General features: G+C 39.5%; 2 protein-coding genes and 1 pseudogene across 2 annotated transcripts; 1 reads left to right on the top strand and 2 right to left on the bottom strand.

Annotated features, from left to right (window-relative positions):
• Window positions 1–1,449: 1,449 nt before the first annotated feature.
• On the bottom strand, window positions 1,450–4,360 carry LOC107557379 (vitamin K epoxide reductase complex subunit 1-like protein 1; annotated as a pseudogene).
• A 2,042-nt stretch (window positions 4,361–6,402) lies between these two features.
• On the top strand, window positions 6,403–11,590 carry mapk7 (mitogen-activated protein kinase 7). The gene is made up of 6 exons (XM_016240726.1): window positions 6,403–6,774; window positions 7,494–7,659; window positions 7,737–9,139; window positions 10,039–11,156; window positions 11,279–11,343; window positions 11,437–11,590. The coding sequence occupies exons 1-6, from the start codon at window positions 6,462–6,464 to the stop codon at window positions 11,588–11,590; spliced, it is 3,219 nt and encodes a 1,072-aa protein (XP_016096212.1). The 5' UTR covers window positions 6,403–6,461.
• A 1,308-nt stretch (window positions 11,591–12,898) lies between these two features.
• LOC107557352 (serine protease 33-like) lies at window positions 12,899–18,608 on the bottom strand. The gene is made up of 7 exons (XM_016240739.1): window positions 18,346–18,608; window positions 18,189–18,212; window positions 17,975–18,060; window positions 16,652–16,731; window positions 16,256–16,527; window positions 13,897–14,057; window positions 12,899–13,795 (listed from the first exon to the last, which is right to left on the bottom strand). The coding sequence occupies exons 1-7, from the start codon at window positions 18,389–18,391 to the stop codon at window positions 13,538–13,540; spliced, it is 927 nt and encodes a 308-aa protein (XP_016096225.1). The 5' UTR covers window positions 18,392–18,608; the 3' UTR covers window positions 12,899–13,537.

The raw sequence follows: 18,608 nt of genomic DNA, 5'->3' as shown, positions 1-18,608 counted from the left end.
ATAGCTGTTTGTAACCAAGGAAACTTAATCATTTCAAATTGATAAAAAAACTGCAAAAGCTGGAAAAGATGGCCTGACACTCCAGTATAGAATACTACAACATGACAGTCATAACAGCGCAGGTCATAGTGATGGGTCGTTCTTGAACGATTCGTTCATTTTGAACGACTAGTTGTCTCAGCTAGGGATTCGTTCATTTCGTGTTGACAACGCATGTGCAACATCCAATAGGTTCTGTACAGGAAACAAAAATTATTAGTTCATTTCTCAAGTCCTCAGATTCGTATATAATTTGATCAATGTTTGACTAAATATGTGTTGGGGAATTTGGATATTAACACATAACATTTTAATTTTATTCTGCTGAAATTAACAAAATGACTTGAAAAAGGATTCGTTCATTTTGCTGAACGAGATTCAAAGATCTGAGTCAGTAAAATGATCCAAACTTCCCATCACTAGCAGGTCAGGGCAAAACATATACTAATATACAAATTCCTTCAAATTACCAACACAAAACAACATCTTAAGTCTTTTTTTTTGTTTGTTCTTGGCTGCATTGTTTAACTTTTGCCTGACTTTTGCTGTCAAGCAACACTAAATACAAAACACATTAGCGCACACACACTCTCTCTCTCTCTCTCTCTCTCTATATATATATATATGCGTGCATGTGAATTTGTGTATAATCTATAGAGAGGGAAAGAGAGAGATTATACACAAATACATCTTGAATTATGTACTACAAAAAAAGGGAACAATTTATTTATATTTTTATTATATTATAATTTAATAACATTATAATACAATATAAATAATTATATAGATTAGGAACTGTTCTATACAAACACACTGCGTTTAGTCTATTAAAAAGTTGCAGTTATGTGCCCCCTTCTCATCAAGGTTGGATACTGCATATAATGTTGTTGGGTCTTTGTATGATGACATCACAAATGTGGGCCTTTCTTAGTTATTGTTATTATTATTTTTTTTGGTCACAACGTTGACCAGATCTCTATATAGCAGCAGCATTAGGGCAAAATAATATACTTAAATGTTAATACACTTGACATGAGCACACAGTCAAACAGCATTTATTGGAAAATCTGACTGTATTCATCATATAGAGCTTTAATCAAAATTTGATCAGAAATCAGTTTCACATTAGGCTTCTTATACATGCAACAATCTGACCTGGATACAAAACACATGATCATTAGTATCATTCACTTTCTGGTAACCGTTTCATCACTTCCATTAACATGTTTTTTCATTATTCAGAAATTGCAGATAATAAATAATAAAACTGAAGCTTCCTCCCCTATTTGTGTACATGAACAGGTGAAGTCCAAATTATAATCTTTTTGTTTGTTTTGTTTTATTAATAGCCTGCAAATTGCCAGGATTTCCTATAATAATCTGTAAATGTTTTGTTTTATGCATGTTCCTCTGTTTTTCCCCAGAAGTTAGAGGCAGTTTATTCCCTGATGTCTTTCAAATTAAAAAACAATTGCTGATTTCACTCGCTTTTCCCTCTCTTCAGACGTCCCTCCAATCCCGTCCTTCTCTGTAAATTTGTGTAGAGAAGTGCAAAGTTTGATGTAGCTTGAAACGAACCACCATTTTTTTTTTAAATCACCCAAAACAAATGTAAGAATAGCAGCAAGATACACAGATCTGGTCACTGGCACCCAAGATGACATGCCAAGAAAGAACACTGCTCTGCTGGACACCAGCTGACCTGTTAGAACAAGAAAACGAGCATCACATCATACAAAATTTCAGTAAGTCCCAATAAGATGCCTGTACAACATATGAGAAACTGCAGAATTTATGGGTAAAACTAGTTGGCCTTTGCAAAAGTAAAAGAAAGGTGAAAAATCTATTTGCATATGACTCTTCGTTTGATATTGATGAAATAGCTTTTGGGGTCCCAGTATGAGCCTAAAAGCACTTCCCAAACCCAGCTGCAATGTATAGAAAATGATTCCCAACACACTGTTCGGCTGGTTCAACACACTTTGGAAGTAAAGATCTGGACAAGCCCAAATCCACGTCCGCATCTGAGAAAGTTCCACCAATCCATCAGTTGATAATTGTCACGGTCTGTGGTTGTAGTGACGCACACAGCAATAGAGGTAAATGGAAAATAACAGTCTTTAATCAGACTTCAAATCAGGACAAATACCAGGAGCAAGGAGAACCACTAAACATCAACGCAAGACAAGGGAACGGAGGAAAACACAGGGCTTATAAACACATGAAACTTAATCAGGGAGAACAGAAACAGGTGAGGAGTAATCCAGGATATTTAATAGAACACAGCTGACACAAATGGAACTTAATACAACAGGAATCAAACCAAATAAGGACCACTAGGAACATACACGTGACATTACTCCCCCCTCCGTAACAGTTACACCGGGGGGGGGGGGGCCCTGGAGGCTGGTGCAGGGCAGGAACAAGGTGGAGACAAGGAGAGCCTCCAGGGTGGATCAGGGTCCATGGCGGAGCAGACAATTCAGGTTGCCATGGCGGAGCTGGCAGCTCAGCGGGGCCATGGCGGATCCTCCGTGGCCTTAGCCGGCTCGGCCACGGATATATGCCCCCCCCCCAAAAAATTTTCTTTGGGAAAACTAGGAATCCTGGGGGGGCACTCTGGAGGAGCGGGTACTTGAGGGCGCTCTGGAGGGCACTTTCGAGGAGCGGGCACTGGAGGGCGCTCTGGAGGTGCAAGGCTGGTTACCTCGGGGGAATCAGAAGACAAAGGAGAACTTTCCGGGGATGATTCCGGGGTGAGGACAGGAGCCAAAAACTCCGGAGGCAGCGCCATGTCCAGAAGCACCAAGTGCCTGACTGATGATTGGCCGGCCGTCTTGACTTCCGAGTGGCCGGCGAGCGAGACTTCAGAGCGGCCGGCACTCCTGGGCTGAGGACTACAGTGGAGCTTCGGAAAGTTTGGGGAGACCTGGGTTTTGGCAAGTGGTCGGAGCCCTTGGTGAGGTATGTGGGGGTTCCTGGCATGGGGTGAGCTGGGGAAACACAGAGAGCTCCTGAGGGGGCTGGATGAGGAGAAGGATTGGAGTTTCTCCTTCATTACTTCCACTTCGAAGTTTGAACCATTTAAATAAAGAACAAGATTAATCAGCTTGATCAGGGGGAAAAAATTAAAAATAAAAATCACACACGGGGAGATCGTAGCGGATTGTCTCATCATCCAGCCCCAAAAGAAAGCACGCACCTAGAGCAAAGTCATGCCAGCTCACCCCGTTGGAAAGCGCGAGGAATTCCTCCACATATCTCTCCAACGCCCGACCACTCTGCCGCAGCACACCCAGTCGGTCCTCAGCTGCAGTCATCTTGCTTGTTTCGGGTCTTGCGTTCTGTCACGGTCTGTGGTTGTAGTGACGCACACAACGATGGAGGTAAATGGGAAAATAACAGTCTTTAATCAAACTTCAAATCAGGACAAATACCAGGAGCAAGGAGAACCACTAAACAACATCAACACGAGACAAGGGAACGGAGGAAAACACAGGGCTTATAAACACATGAAACGCAATCAGGGAGAACAGAAACAGGAGTGAGTAATCCAGGATAATTAATAGGACACAAATGGAACGTAATACAACAGGAATCAAACAAAATAAGGACAACTAGGAACATACACATGACAATAATGAATATTTTTTGCATGCAAATATTATTTGCAGGTTGCATAAAACAAAACTTATTTGCAAAGAATTAGGTAAGATACTACAGGCAAAAGCATTGTTTTTTTCATTCACTAGTCAATTTTGAGATTTAGGCCTGTTTAGCTTGTCATAACATTTTTATTCCTATTTATACTACAATTTAATACTTTTTTTAAAAAGTGACTTTTATTTTTGTTTTAATGTGTTTTCTGATTTATGACATGATAAAACAAAAAGAAAATTAATCAAAAATTCTGAACCTGGATTTATGCAATGCAAATGCAAATTTGTGCATATTTAATAAGGTAATGCATAATTTGCATATTTAAACAATTCCAAAAACTTATGCAAAAACTACTTGCAATTCATTTTGCAATCAATCAGCTGGGGAAGTAAGGTGATATCTAGGTGATATCTATGATATTGTCTAGGTGATATCAAAATGCATGAAAACTGCCAGAACTGAAATTAACGCATTTACCTGAATGTGAAGTCTTTAGAGCAGCTGACGGAATGGCCCAGGTCGCACATCGAGCGATATTCGGGATTGGTCTCCCGGGACAGTTCAACATGTAGCGCATAAACCGACAGGACTAAACCCAGAAAACACAGCGGACGCGATATTCCCATTTAGGAACTCGCATAGAGGATTGGCTCGAGGACATTGCAGTGACAATTTTGACAAATTACGTAATTCACAAAAGCCTTTTTTGTAGACTAAAATGTTTCCATTCTTAAGCCACGTTCACACCGCCAGCGACACACAGCGACAGAGCGACATAATCCCATTCATTTTCAATGGAGAGCTGGCGACTTCCGGCGACACGAGCGACAGTGATCGTTGGCGACGGAATGTGGGCGTGTCAAGCGATGCGAGTCAAGCGACAAAAGTTTAGAATTCTTCAACTTTATGCAAATAAGCAGCGATTTTGAAAGGCGACAACCAATGGGAGTGAAGTCAGTGGAGAGCACGTGATTCATCTGCTGTAGTGGAGTGTTACAGGGGTAACTAGGCAACCAGTAGTGGGAACGCCCTCTAGCGACCTCAATTGCCAGCTACAAGCGACAAGCAGCGAAAAAGTCGCTGGCGGTGTGAACGGGGCTTTAAAGGTGCTGTATGTAGGATTGACACCGAGTGGTTGAACTAGGTATTGCAGTCCAAATTCAAAATATTGGAGAGGGTTTTTTTCACCCGGCCCCTCCTCCTCAGACGCCAACGCAGGTTGCCAGTTTGACGACACCAACAGGAACGAGCGCACTTGACGATGAATGAAATACGTTGTGTTTTCCGCCAACTGGCAACCCGGGATGCCGAAATACAATTGGATAAACTGGCAGTGGGCGGGTTTCACAAACCAAAACAGAGACCCACATTCCGGCACGAAACGCACATTTTCAAAGGAGAATAACTGACTGTAGCATTGTTTTTCAGATGAACAAGTATGTTAACTTAGCATATTTCGTGCAAGGATTGGTTTTCTCCATAGACTGTATGGTTTTCTCCCATTCAAATTTAAATCTGCCACAGCACTCTTATACTTTGAACCTAAGCACTGGGATTGGTCCGTACTGATCTGCGCTGAGAAAAGTATCACTTAACAACGCCCGATTGAAACTCCGACTCACAGGCGATCACGTGCACTGAAAAAAAGAGCTTTAGTAGTCCAGGTGATATGTGCAAAATATTCGGTGATATGTTCACTTTTTCATAAAAGCATCAAACTTGGTACAATTGTACAGGTTAGGGCCCTGAACATTTACAGAAATGGAGCCATCACAAAAACACCTCGTGCTTGCCATGGCGACCATTTTACTTTCCTCCATAACCAAATGATGTATTTTGTGTCAAACCTCCTGAACCAAACATGATAACACAGAAAAGGTTATGTCTACCCCTATGTTTTGATGGTCAAGGATCACAATGATATCACAATGATATCATATACAAAAACATAGATGAAACGATGGGTTTGATGGAACCACAAGCAGTTCTGTCTTGGCAAGGTTGAGTTGAAGGTGATGGTACTTCATCCAGCAAGAAATGTCTGTTAGACAAGCTGAGATGCGAGCAGCTATCGTCGGATCATCAGGATGGAATGAGAGATAGAGTTGAGTGTCATCAGCATAGCAGTGATAAGAAAAGCCATGTTTCTGAATGACAGAACCTAGTGATGCCATGTAGACAGAGAAGAGAAATGGTCCAAGAACTGAGCCCTGAGGCACCCCAGTAGTTAGATGTTGCGACTTGGACACCTCACCTCTCCAAGATATCTTGAAGGACCTATCTGAGAGATAAGACTCAAACCACTGGAGTGTGGTTCCTGAGATGCCCTTTGCCAGTAGGGTTGACAGGAGGATCTGGTGGTTAACCGTGTCAAAAGCAGCGGACAGATCCAGCAAGATAAGTATTGAAGATTTGGAATCCGCTCTTGCCAGTCTTAGGGCTTCAACAACTGAGAGTTGAATGTCCACTTCTGAAACCAGACTGGTTGCCGTCAAGGTTGTTCTGTGTGAGAACATTTCTGAAAATGTTTAGGGCTGCAAACTATTCAAAGTGTTTTATATTCGTAATAGTTGTTATTATTTCAAACAAACTATAAACATGTGTGTGCGTTACATGAAAGTGGGGCTGTTTTTGAAATACTGTAAATTATTTTCGATTAAAAGGAAAGTGCATTAACTGTGCATGTCCAAGAGAAGTTTAGAGTCCATAATAATAATAAGCTGAACAGAAAGTAAAATCTGTCATCTTTAACCATTTTCTGAATGTTTTGTTTCAGAATGTCAACCAATGAGAGGGACGAGACAGATGACACCCAAGCAGTGCCGGCCCGAAAAGCCTCCGAGGGCAGTAACAGGAGAGAGGGCAACAATGACAAGAGCCATCACAGAGACGTTACAGAAGGTCCCTCTCAGCCTAATGATGCAGATGCAAATACTGTCGCTGATAAGAACTTGGCTCTACTTAAAGCCCACTCCCTGGATGTGAAGTTTGAAGTTGGGGAAGAATATGACATTATTGAGACCATTGGTACAGGTGCTTATGGTGTGGTCTCATCGGCCCGGAGACGAGACAATGGTGAGGGTGCCAGGATACATTTCAAAGACTTAAAATAATTACACTAAATCTTTGATGTCAGAATTCATTATTTGTATTATTATTATTATAAATGGCTAATTATTTTAGTTTTTTATATAGTTATTAATATATTTTTTATTACAACATTATTAATTTATAATAGTAATTATTACTGTTATTAGATCATTAATATAAAATCATGTATTCTTGTTCATTATTGTTAACAGAGAGAATTAAGCAAGAATTAATTTAGTCTCAGAATCTTCTTCTTTTTTTTTTTTTTTACATTTTTATTTCTTTCAAATTTTTTTTTATTTTTCTGCTCAACATGCATAAATGTAAATTGTATGCACCCAGTCCACTATTTTTTTATGTAACAGCGGACGCTTGGCTTCTGGTGTAACTTCCAGTTATTTTAGATGTACAAAAATTGCCTGTTATGATGCTTGATGTTGCAAAATGTATTTGTTTTCATATAATTAGAATTTATTATCGTAATCACAAACACACTAGTTTGTAGTGCAAATAGTTTTACTGTTTACTCTTATTCTTCTAGTCATTTTCCTATAGCAACTATTGAATCGGAAGACTTGCACATTCACAGAAAATAGCTTACTTTTGAAAATAAGGTGTATATCTGTTCATTGTAAATTTCTGTATCTGTTTGGATAGATACATATGATAGGATGTCTAATATCTGAACTTATTTATGCTTTCAGGCCAGCAGGTGGCAATAAAGAAGATCCCTAATGCCTTCGAGGTTGTGACGAATGCCAAACGCACGTTGCGAGAGCTCAAGATTCTCAAGCACTTCAAACACGACAACATCATTGCCATTAAAGACATTCTCCAGCCGATGGTCCCTCACTCGGCTTTCAAATCAGTGTAAGCTTGAGTTCAAAGCAGCAAGCATATATTCTCTCTTCATATTTAATGTGCTAAAAGTGTCTCTCATTCTTTAGGTATGTGGTTCTTGACCTTATGGAGAGTGACCTGCATCAGATTATTCACTCCTGTCAACCTCTGACCCCAGAACACACACGCTACTTCCTGTATCAGCTGTTAAGAGGCCTGAAATACATTCACTCAGCCAACGTCATTCACCGGGATCTCAAGCCGTCCAACCTGCTGGTCAACGAAAACTGCGAGCTGAAGATTGGCGACTTTGGCATGGCACGCGGATTAAGTGTGGCCCACTCTGAAGAGTCACGTTCCTTTATGACCGAGTATGTGGCCACCCGTTGGTATCGCGCACCTGAGCTCATGTTGTCGCTTCACCACTACAGCTTGGCCATCGACCTCTGGTCTGTTGGCTGCATCTTTGGTGAGATGCTCGGCAGGAGGTATATGTTTCCAGGGAAGAACTATGTGCATCAGCTTCAGCTGATTCTTTCAGTTTTGGGAACGCCGCCCGAGAGAATCGTCGTCTCGATAGGGTCGGATCGGGTGCGTTCTTACGTGCGAAGCCTCCCATCAAAAGCGCCAGAGCCGCTTGCAGCACTGTATCCGCATGCTGAGCCCAGTGCATTGGACTTGTTGGGCGCAATGCTCCGATTTGACCCTCGCGAGCGGATCAGTGCATGTCAAGCCCTCGAACACCCTTACCTCGCCAAGTACCATGACCCAGATGACGAGCCAGTGTGCGTTCCTGCCTTCAATTTTGAATTTGACCGGCAGCCAATGGGCAAAGAACAAATCAAAGAAGCTATACTAGTAGAAATCCAGGACTTTCATAAGAAGAAGCAGGGCATCAGGAAGAAGATACAGTTTAAACCACCCCATTCTAGTTCGGCGGGGGTTGGGGTGTCAGGTAGCACCCTTTGCGTGGCTCCACAGTCTCAATACTTGACGGAAACAGCACAAACTCACACAAATCTCAACTTCAAACCGACAGACACTACACAAACTCAAACGAATGCAAACTCGTTTCAAGCTCCACATCACCTTACTCAAATTCTGCCACATTTGGCTCAGGAAAGCTGCCAGGATGTGGACATGCCCAGCGCGAACTCCGACGGCCAGCCTGAAACCATCGATCTGACCACTCCCACAGACAAGGAAATGTCGTTTACCGAACCGGTGACGAACTGCGCAAAGGAGGAGCTTGTCTCGTCCAATCAAATGCTTCCGTCCCACCCCATCTCTCAGACTCCGCCCACTTCAAGTCTTTCTCAGTCGATGCCTTCACTCTCTCTCACACAGTCCCAGGCTCAATCGCTCTCTCAAAATCTCACACGTTCCCTGGGGAAAGGAGGGAAAGCGACAACCGGGGAAGGTACAAAAAAAGAGGGAGCAATTTCAGAAGACACAAAAGCAGCTCTCAAAGCTGCCTTGCTTAAATCAGCACTAAGGCAGAAGGCTCGAGGTGAGAGTTTGCAATGTGTATGTGGCCATATATTGCTTAACATTGAGTGTTTTTTTAAATTAGTTGCCACAGACCCCGAGATATGATGATCCCCATGCAAGGAACTATATAAAAAACAACTATTTATAATGTTTATCTTATATATACACACTAACGGTTATAAGTTGTGTATCTGTAAGATTTATTTGTTAATTTTTTCAAAAATAAATTAATACTTATCCAGCAAGGATGTATTGTATTAATCAAAAGTGACAGTAAAGACATTTACAATATTACAGAAAATGTATATTTCAAATAAATGCTGTTCTATTGAATTTACTATTTATCTATTAGTATCCACAAAAATATTAAACAGCACAACTGTTCTCAACATAAATATTAAGAAGTTCTTCTTGAAGACAGGAGTAATGGCTGCTGAAAATTCAGCTTTGCATCACAATAATAAATTACATTTTAAAATATATTTAATTAGAAAACAGTTATTTCAAATTGTAATAATATTTCACAATATTACAGTTTTTTTTGTATTTTTGATCAAATAAATGCAGCCTGGTGAGCATAAGAGACCTTCAAAAACAGTTAAAAATCTTACAGACCCCAGACATTTGAACGGTAGTGAATTTATATATGATATATTTTTTAAAATATTATATATTTAATGTTTATTTTTATATACTATAATTATTATATGTATAAAATATTCATTCTATTAAGTTCATACTGCCTCTTTTTTCCGGTTACAACCCTGAATAGAAAATTCTGTAAACTTGTACGTTTTCTTTTCTTATGATATTATTTCTTTCTTTACTTTTTTTTTTTCAATGTTTATCCAATTTTTCTACATTTTTTCTGAGTAATGACAAGTTCTGTCATGTCAATAATGTACTGATTCTCTGCAGCTCTTGGTATAGATTTAATCAGAGGATCTGCTGGAGGTTTATCCTCATCCCTCTCTTCCTCAAACTCTGGTCCAGAGCAGAGGAAGACAGTCACAGCCCAGGAGAGACAACGAGAGAGGGAAGAGAAGCGGAGGAAGAGACAGGAGCGTGCGATGGAGAAAAAGAGGAAGCTGAAAGAGAAGGAGAAAAAGGTGGGAAAACAAGGTGAATCTTTGTGCGGCGTTTTACTCAGCGACAACGACAAGAAGCTGTTGGAGCGCTGGGGGCGAATGATGGACAATCACGTGGATAAACCGCAGACCGCGGAAACCAATAGTGCCAAAACTGGTGAGAGTAAGATAGTCCAAATCCAGCCAGCAAAAGGAAGCAATGTCGTAAAGACAAACTCAGACGGGGGAGAATCAATGCCACCAAAACAACCCAGCAGAGTGCAGGCTTTCAGACCCCCACAAATGCTGCCTCAAATGGGACAGTGTTTGGCAGCTGGAATATTCCATCCAAAACCGACACATGATGCACCGTCCGTCTCTTTAGGTCCAGCTCAGAATGGAGACGATGGGATAGTTGCTGTAGGAGGAGGTGAAAGTGTTGGTGTGATAACCACCCCATGTGCCTTTGCCAAAAACATCACATTAAAACCTCCGTTTCTGACTGTTGGAACAATGTTCGCCGGTCTTGGGAACTGGACAGGAACATCTCAGCACCAACCCCAGAAGACCCACCAACCTCCCCCAGAACTGAATAACCCTGCACACACGGGCTTCACGCATATGCAAACGCAGCCGAAGCCCGTCACGCATGCACAGTCACAGTCCAACGCTCACATCCAGCTGCTGCCGCTGGAATCCTTTATGACCAAACCATCAGCTCTGAACCCCAGAATTGGCGTTTCGGACACCAGCACGTCTCTTTCCAATCCAGAGACTGGCAATGGTCCTCAAACCCTGGACAAACTTTGCATTTTAGAGGAGCGACAAAATGGCTCTCATACACAGGGCCCTTCAAAACAGCCTCCAGGAGCTGCAGCTCAACCCTGCCTTGGTCTCACTGACACGGGACAGCCGGCAAACAGCATCCCTGACATCCACACAGTCACACAGCAGCTCTCAAAGTCACAGGTGAACGTTTTAATTATAATATATGACTCTTTGCCTTCTTTCAATGTAAGCAATGGTATTTTTTATTATTATTATGCATTTTTATTTTCTTCAAGGTGAAAGTTTGATTGCTTAGAAACCAGTCGCTTACCGAACTCCAGCACTCCGACTTCAGGGAAAGGTCAGTTCAGATCCCGGTGACCGCAAAGTGCACGCTCTGTTTTTGAACTGTACATCACTGCCAATTACAGTACTTGACTTTAACGTACATTTCAATGATCTCAATTCTCTGTTTCATTAGTCACAATGACTTGGCCCCCCTGTCTGCGTCCCTGCTCTCTGATTGGCTGGAGGTACACCGCATGACCCCTGCTGACATGGAGTCACTTCAGCAGGAGCTCCAGCTGGGATCTCCCATGATCCTCTCTGACAACTCAACGCTTCCTGATACTTGATCAGTCCATGCATTTGGTCTCCATCCCCTTGTAGAACCGGTTGAGAGCGGTGAACAGAGGAACATGATAGCTGTATTGTGCACCAGTATACGTTGGAGAGATGTATTTTTGAGGCTCCAAATTATTAAGACCTTTACCTAGAACCTTACCCAGAAAAGTGCCTTTATCTTTAATGGGTTTGAATGCATTATTTATTTGTGCCAACATTAAAGTATGATGCTCCGTTCGGTTCTTAAGGGGTTTCCATTCTCAGAATTTCAGTGCCATTATAAAAAACCAGGGAGAAGGAGTTCAGTTCAACGGTGCTAGTGCCATTGATTTGCCAATATCACTCCATTCTGCTGATTTTACAGAATAAGTCAGTTGAAATAGTACGTTGTTTAGCAGACGAGTGTTTAAAGCTATTTTCTAGTACACTACAGTAGGAGTCACCAGCAGGGCAGTAGTATTACGGTGGATGAAACACAGCAGAGCACAATGACATAATGACTGTAGAAAGTAGAAAAGCATTTCATTTGATGTTGCATGAATGTCTTGTAGAAAATAGTGAAATTTACTGCACCACTTGCAGATTTGCTCCGTTTTACACCAGCAACAAGAGTATTTTCTTGAATAAAGCTATCAAAGGGATTCATGTGTCGTTTAATGATGGTATTCTTTTGCAGTGTTCATATAGTGTATCAGACAAAATCAACATTTATGACATTTAAAACGGCCTTTTAAAACTCAAAACTCACTTTCAGACACCAGCGAGTGTCTGAAACAACTTCTGATTACAATCCGATGGGGATTCAGATTACAGTATGAGGCAGAAATAATTATTTATAGATTTGTATGCTAACCATTGCCATAATAAATACACATTATTCTTATGAAAATACCAGAGACCACTTAAAGAACGAAGGCAAATCCTGATTGTAATCGTGAATTAATAAGATTTCATAAATAGAAGGCACTTAGTAGTAATATTGACCTTGAATAAGCCCCGCCCCCTTTGTTACTCTTATAAAACTGTATTAATGCAAAGCAATGTGATTAAAAACTCAAAGTGAAAATTTATTATTTATAAGTGATTGCACAAATTACATCTAAAACCTGAATCAATATATCAATTATTTTACATTTCCCTGGAGAAAATGTAGGCGTTTTACCGATGCTGAATGCACATTAACAATATTTTAATTTTTGTAATAATTTATATAAAATTATGATTAAATGAACCTAAACACAAATCTTCCATAGACTTGCTTTAGAAAAAGAGCAGAAGTTTATCTGACAAAATCATAATGCCAGACAGCAACAGTTGCTATGATAGGATTGGTCGATTCACCGGTGTTCACCTCGAAATATCAATGACAAAAATCATTTTATTACAAAGTTTTATTTACAGTATTTTAAGAGAAACGGTCACCAAGAAATACAAATATACAACTGGCTGACTCTAGAAAAGCATGAAATCCTTCACATCATAAACATCTAATTGCACGTGTGAACTTGACACTTTTACATGTCCTGATATAAAAGTAAATAATAACATTTATAATTGCTGTGCAAAAGGCTGGATCAAATAAGTGTCCATTCATATTTTAGTATGCATCAAGAGTATGCGTTCAGCTGCCCATGAGAACAATTTCGGTTTAAAATTTGCATTATTTGCACAGTTGAATTATGTGGATTCATCGCAGTGTTAATCATTACAGTTTAAGATGGTTAAAATAATATATTAACAATCAAGTGAGCAGGTAAAAGACATACGTTTATCTTTTATTTCAAATCATTCAGTGTGTCTTTATGTGTATTTTTGGTACAAACCAAATTGGAAAAAATAATATAAAGTTGTTTAAAAAAACTGATTAAAAAGCTACTTATGGCATTCAAATCTCTCTTTATGTAGGATGGTAATTTTGGGGCGGGAGTCTTTTGGCTTGTGCGAAGATCAGTGTGTGTTTATCTCAGCAGCTGCACCAATACTAGTAGCACCAGAGTCCTGATGAGCAACATGACCCGGTCAGCCCAGATGTGACTCGATGCGCTCTTGAGCTGGACTCCTCCAACATGGTTCTGGATGAAGTTAGTGAAGCTGGACACTTTGGCATAGACTCCTGGTCGGTTAGGTTTAGCGCAGCCAAGACCGAAGCTCACAATTCCAGCTTGCACCCAACTTCCGTCACTGATCTGACACACCAGAGGGCCGCCAGAGTCACCCTGAAAAAGCATACATGCAGAGATATATGAGAAGTGAAGGGTATTATGAACATTAGCAATGCATAAATAATCATGTTTTCCCCATGCAATGCTCTCCTCACCTGGCAGGAGTCTTTGCCACCTTGTTGGAATCCAGCACACATCATGTCATGGCGGATGTCAATGTTCTCTGTGGGGTTTATCAGAAACATATCCTGACAAGTCTTTGAGTCAATAATTGGCATTTGAACTTCCTGCAACGCCCCAACGCCCTGCAGAGCAACTGAACAAGACATGAGAAACCACAAGATTATTCACTGTGGGGAAAGAAAAAAAAACGCAAGAAATTGCTTTTGTGTCTTTGTACACGCTGAAGGAACGAGAATTTCTTTATTTATTGTATGTAGCAGTTGACAATATTCCACACAAGATGCATACACTACTGGTCAAAAGTTTGGAATAATTACATTTTTCTTTCAAGGCTGCATTATTTGATACAGTAAAAACGTTAATATTGTGAAATATTACTACAATTTAAAAATGACTGATTACTATAGTAATATACTTTAAAATGTAATTTATTCCTGGGACAGAAAAGCTCAATTTTTAGCATCATTAATCCAGTCTTTAGTGTCACATGATCCTTCAAAAAATCATTACCAATTATTATGGGTGCTTAATTATTAATAATGTTTATTATGATTATTAATGTTGAAAAGAGTTTTTGCTGCTTAATTTAGTGGAAATCATGAGCTTTTTTTTGCTGAATTTTAAGAAATTCATTTGATCCATTTTAAATATTACTTAGCCCACAATTTTGGTAGTGTATCACAGTTTCCACAAAAATATAAAGCAGCACGATATTTTCAACATGAATAACAATAAGAAATGTTTTTTGAGCAGCAAATCAGAATGATTTCTGAAGATCACGTGACACTGAAGACTGGAGAAATGATGCTGAAAATTCAGCTTTGATCACAGGAATAAATTACATTTTAAAATATATTCAAGTATAAAACTGTTCTTTTAAACCATAATATTATTTCACAATATTTCTGTAATTTTGAGCAAATAAATACAGCCTTGGTGAGCATGAGAATAACGTGCGCCAATGAATTGTGCTCAATAAGACCATACATTTGCATTAAGAAAGTAAATAGCAGGGATGAACAATATATTGGTACCACATCAATTATCAGTTGATACTGATTATGTGATTGCACATACCCATTTCCTTTATTTTTACATTTTAGACCACCTTTGCGGTCATCCAACACGTCTATTTTCCAAGCGATCCAATATAAATCAAGCCCCTTTTTCTGATTCTGTTTCACACTAAATAAAATGGCTTGCAAACAACAGTTCATGAGCAACTTTAATTGTACACATTTAGACACCTTTACTGTCATCCATCACACTTAAAAGGGTTAATTCACCCACAAATGACAATTCTGTTATTGATTACTAACCCTCGTGTTGTTCAAAACCCGTAAGACCTTCGTTCATCTTCTGAACACAATTTAAGATATTTTTGATGGAATCTGAGGGCTCTCTGACCCTCCCATAGACAGCAAGGTAACTACCACGTTCAAGGTCCAGAAAAGTACCAAGATGATCGACAAAGTAGTCCGTGTGACATCAGTGGTTCAACTGTAAACTTACGAAGCTACGAGAATACTTTTTTTGCGCAAAGAAAACAAAAATAATGACTTTATTCCACATTTTCGTCTCTACTGCGTCACGTCAGTCATGACGCGAGCGTGTGGCGGCACTGACCCAGATCCGGTGTAATGACGTCATCATGCTGGATCTGGGTCAGCGCCGCCACACGCTCGCGTCATGGTACTGTCGTGAACGCGCGTCCAAAGTGACGCAGTAGAGACGAAAATGTGGAATAAAGTCGTTATTTCTGTTTTCTACTGACATTCAACCACTGATGTCACACGGACTACTTTGTCGATCATCTTGGTACTTTTCTGGACCTTGAACGTGGTAGTTACCTTGCTGTCTATGGGAGGGTCAGAGAGCCCTCAGATTTCCTCAAAAATATCTTAAATTGTGTTCTGAAGATGAACGAAGGTCTTACGGGTTTCGAACAACACGAGGGTGAGTAATTAATGACAGAATTTGCATTTTTGGGTGAACTAACCCTTTAAATGTAACTTAATCTTTAAAAACACTAATAATTAAATAACACTTACAAATGTAATCTTTAGCCAATCTCATAATGAGTATCCATTATTCACATTCTACATTTCACATTTAATGTTGTGATGCCTAAATGAATTAAAGTGTTTTTTAATTTTATTGTTTTATATTTGTATTTATACAAAATAGTATTGGATTTAATATTAACTTTAACTTAAGTTATTAAATACTTTATTTCATATTGACTTCGAATGTCATTTCTAAGTTTCGCATCACAACCTGCGCATGGATGAAATTTCAGACGCCCGTAGGTTTCAGTCCGCTCTCACTCACCTCCATCTCTGATGTTACCCCATCCAGTGATCATGCACTTCATGTCGCTGCTGAACTCCACATTGCCATATGGCAAGCAGACAGGCTGAATGCGGTCGGACCACGTCACAGATGTGGCCAGCTCCACTAGAGCGATATCCTGACCCAGCTGAGGGTCTGTGTAACCCAGAGGAACCACCACACGACGGATCCTATGGCTGGTCTCATCTGGGTTCCAGCCGTTCAGCAGCTGCCGGCCCGCGTAAACCATGTAGGTGGAGATGTCATTAGGGCTGGACGGAGAAGAGAAATTGAGAGAAATAAATATATATATATATATATATATATATATATATACATATATATAAACAAACAAGGATTATATTGGTGTTGGAAAAAAAAAGGTGTAAAACTTACTTGGGAAAGCAATGTGCAGCAGACAGCACCCAGTTCTCCGAGATGACAGTTCCTCCACACACATGTCCTTGCTTCTCAGTCTAAACGAACACATCAACCAGCGATCAGGAGGATATTTATACGAAACCAGATCTGACAGACAATTCAGAATGTATCCCAAACCTTCATAAAGTAATTAAAACTTGCACTGATATTTGGATTTAGTCCAGATTTAAAAGCTTTATTTGATAAAATAAGAGAATTGGAAAATCTTTATTTAAAAAAAAAAAAAAAAGTATATATTGTGGAAAAACTGCGACAAGGAATTTAAAATGTGTAGTTCAATTTGCAAATTTTAAAAGGTGATAAACAAGTATATAGCTCATTAATAATCTGTATATGAAGTACTTGAAACAACTCGATTAAATATGAAAGGTGTAATTCCTAGTTATGAAATGGTCTCAATATTTTTTTTGTCTTTTATTGATTTTTTTTTAATAGCTCACCTAAAAATTTAAATTTGATAAATATATTCTCCCTCGGGCCATTTAAGATGTAGATGAGTTTGTTTGTTCTTTGGGGAATTTTAGCATTATATCACTTGCAGTGAATGGGTGCCGTCAGAACGAGAGTCCAAACAGCTGATTAAAAACATCACAATAATCCAAAAGTACTCCACACCACTCCAGTCCAGCAGTTAACATCTTGTAACGTGAAAAGCTGAGTGTTTGTATAAAAGTGGTGTTTTAACTTTAAACCATTGCTTTTGGCCATAATTCACAATAACGCTTCCTCCAGTCAAAACCACCAACATATTTGTTTAGAACTGTTCGGAAGATTTTTTTTCCCTCTTGTAAATCGTGCTTGATTTGTGACGGTTTCTCTCCTGGGATCCATTGGTGAGCAAGTGATGTATTGCTAAATTTCTCCAAACCGGTTCCGATGACAAAAAAAAAAACTTTCCTACATCTACTACTTGGACGGCCTGAAGGTGAGTACATTTTCAGCTTTGAGTGAACTATTCATAATTGTTTTGTATCTTTCGTATAGATTACATTTATAGATTTATGAAAAGCCAAGGCTTCAGCCTACAACTTTTCAGTTAATATGTAAAATTATGAATACATATTATGGAATTGTATAGGAGGACCAAAAAAAATAAAAAAAATAAAAAAAATTGTTTTGATTTTGCATTCAGGGCACCTGATCAGGTTACGCATTAAACTATGATCTCGGTGTTGTTCGACTGTCTGAGCTACAGGAATGTATTCTATATAACTGAGGCCTGTGAACTCCTCTGCCTGTTTTCCAAAACTTTAGTTTCATAATGGCTGCCATTCTTACCTGAATATCCACCTGCCAGGGCCACGCGCCTTCTAACGCAGCGGAGCCTCCGACTATCCTGTTCAGCAGCTGTGTCCGACCGCATTCTGAGAGAAACACATTGATTTGCTTTACACACATAAAAGACGTTAACATTTTAAGTATATAAACTGATATAATAATAGTTTAAGTATCGATTTAGCTAGTATGTATGCAAATTAGGTCAATTTCTTACCTTGAGCCTCGCCCATCCATAACCCTGAATGGCGCGCCCAACATAAAACAGAACAATTAAGTAACAATCCTACATTAACTGTTAATTCGATAGCAAAAAAAAAAAAGTTTTTTTTTTTTTTTAGAAAGAAAAAAACTAACTAAAGTTATGCACCTACCAATCAATATGACGAAGGCAGTCCGAATACCTGAGATGTACCGCATCCTAACAAAACACCTTTGTTCCTTGTGTTCAGAAACTTCAACTTGCTTTTAATTCAGCTGCAATGGACGCAAGTCTTTAAAACGATTGTTTCTAGAAATAATCACGTCCTTGTTCGACAAAGTCAAGAGAACAGTGAAGAGCAAGAATTCGGAAGTTTCGCTCATGAAAGAAACATTACCCGAGATCTCTTTTTTTCTTCCTTCAAATCATCTGCGT

Source organism: Sinocyclocheilus grahami, unplaced genomic scaffold, assembly GCF_001515645.1.
Source record: "Sinocyclocheilus grahami isolate Dianchi unplaced genomic scaffold, SAMN03320097.WGS_v1.1 scaffold599.1, whole genome shotgun sequence".
In the NCBI taxonomy this organism is placed as follows: domain Eukaryota; kingdom Metazoa; phylum Chordata; class Actinopteri; order Cypriniformes; family Cyprinidae; genus Sinocyclocheilus; species Sinocyclocheilus grahami.
The sequence above is the reverse complement of the archived record's forward strand: the minus strand, read 5'-3'. Positions and strand labels throughout refer to the sequence as shown.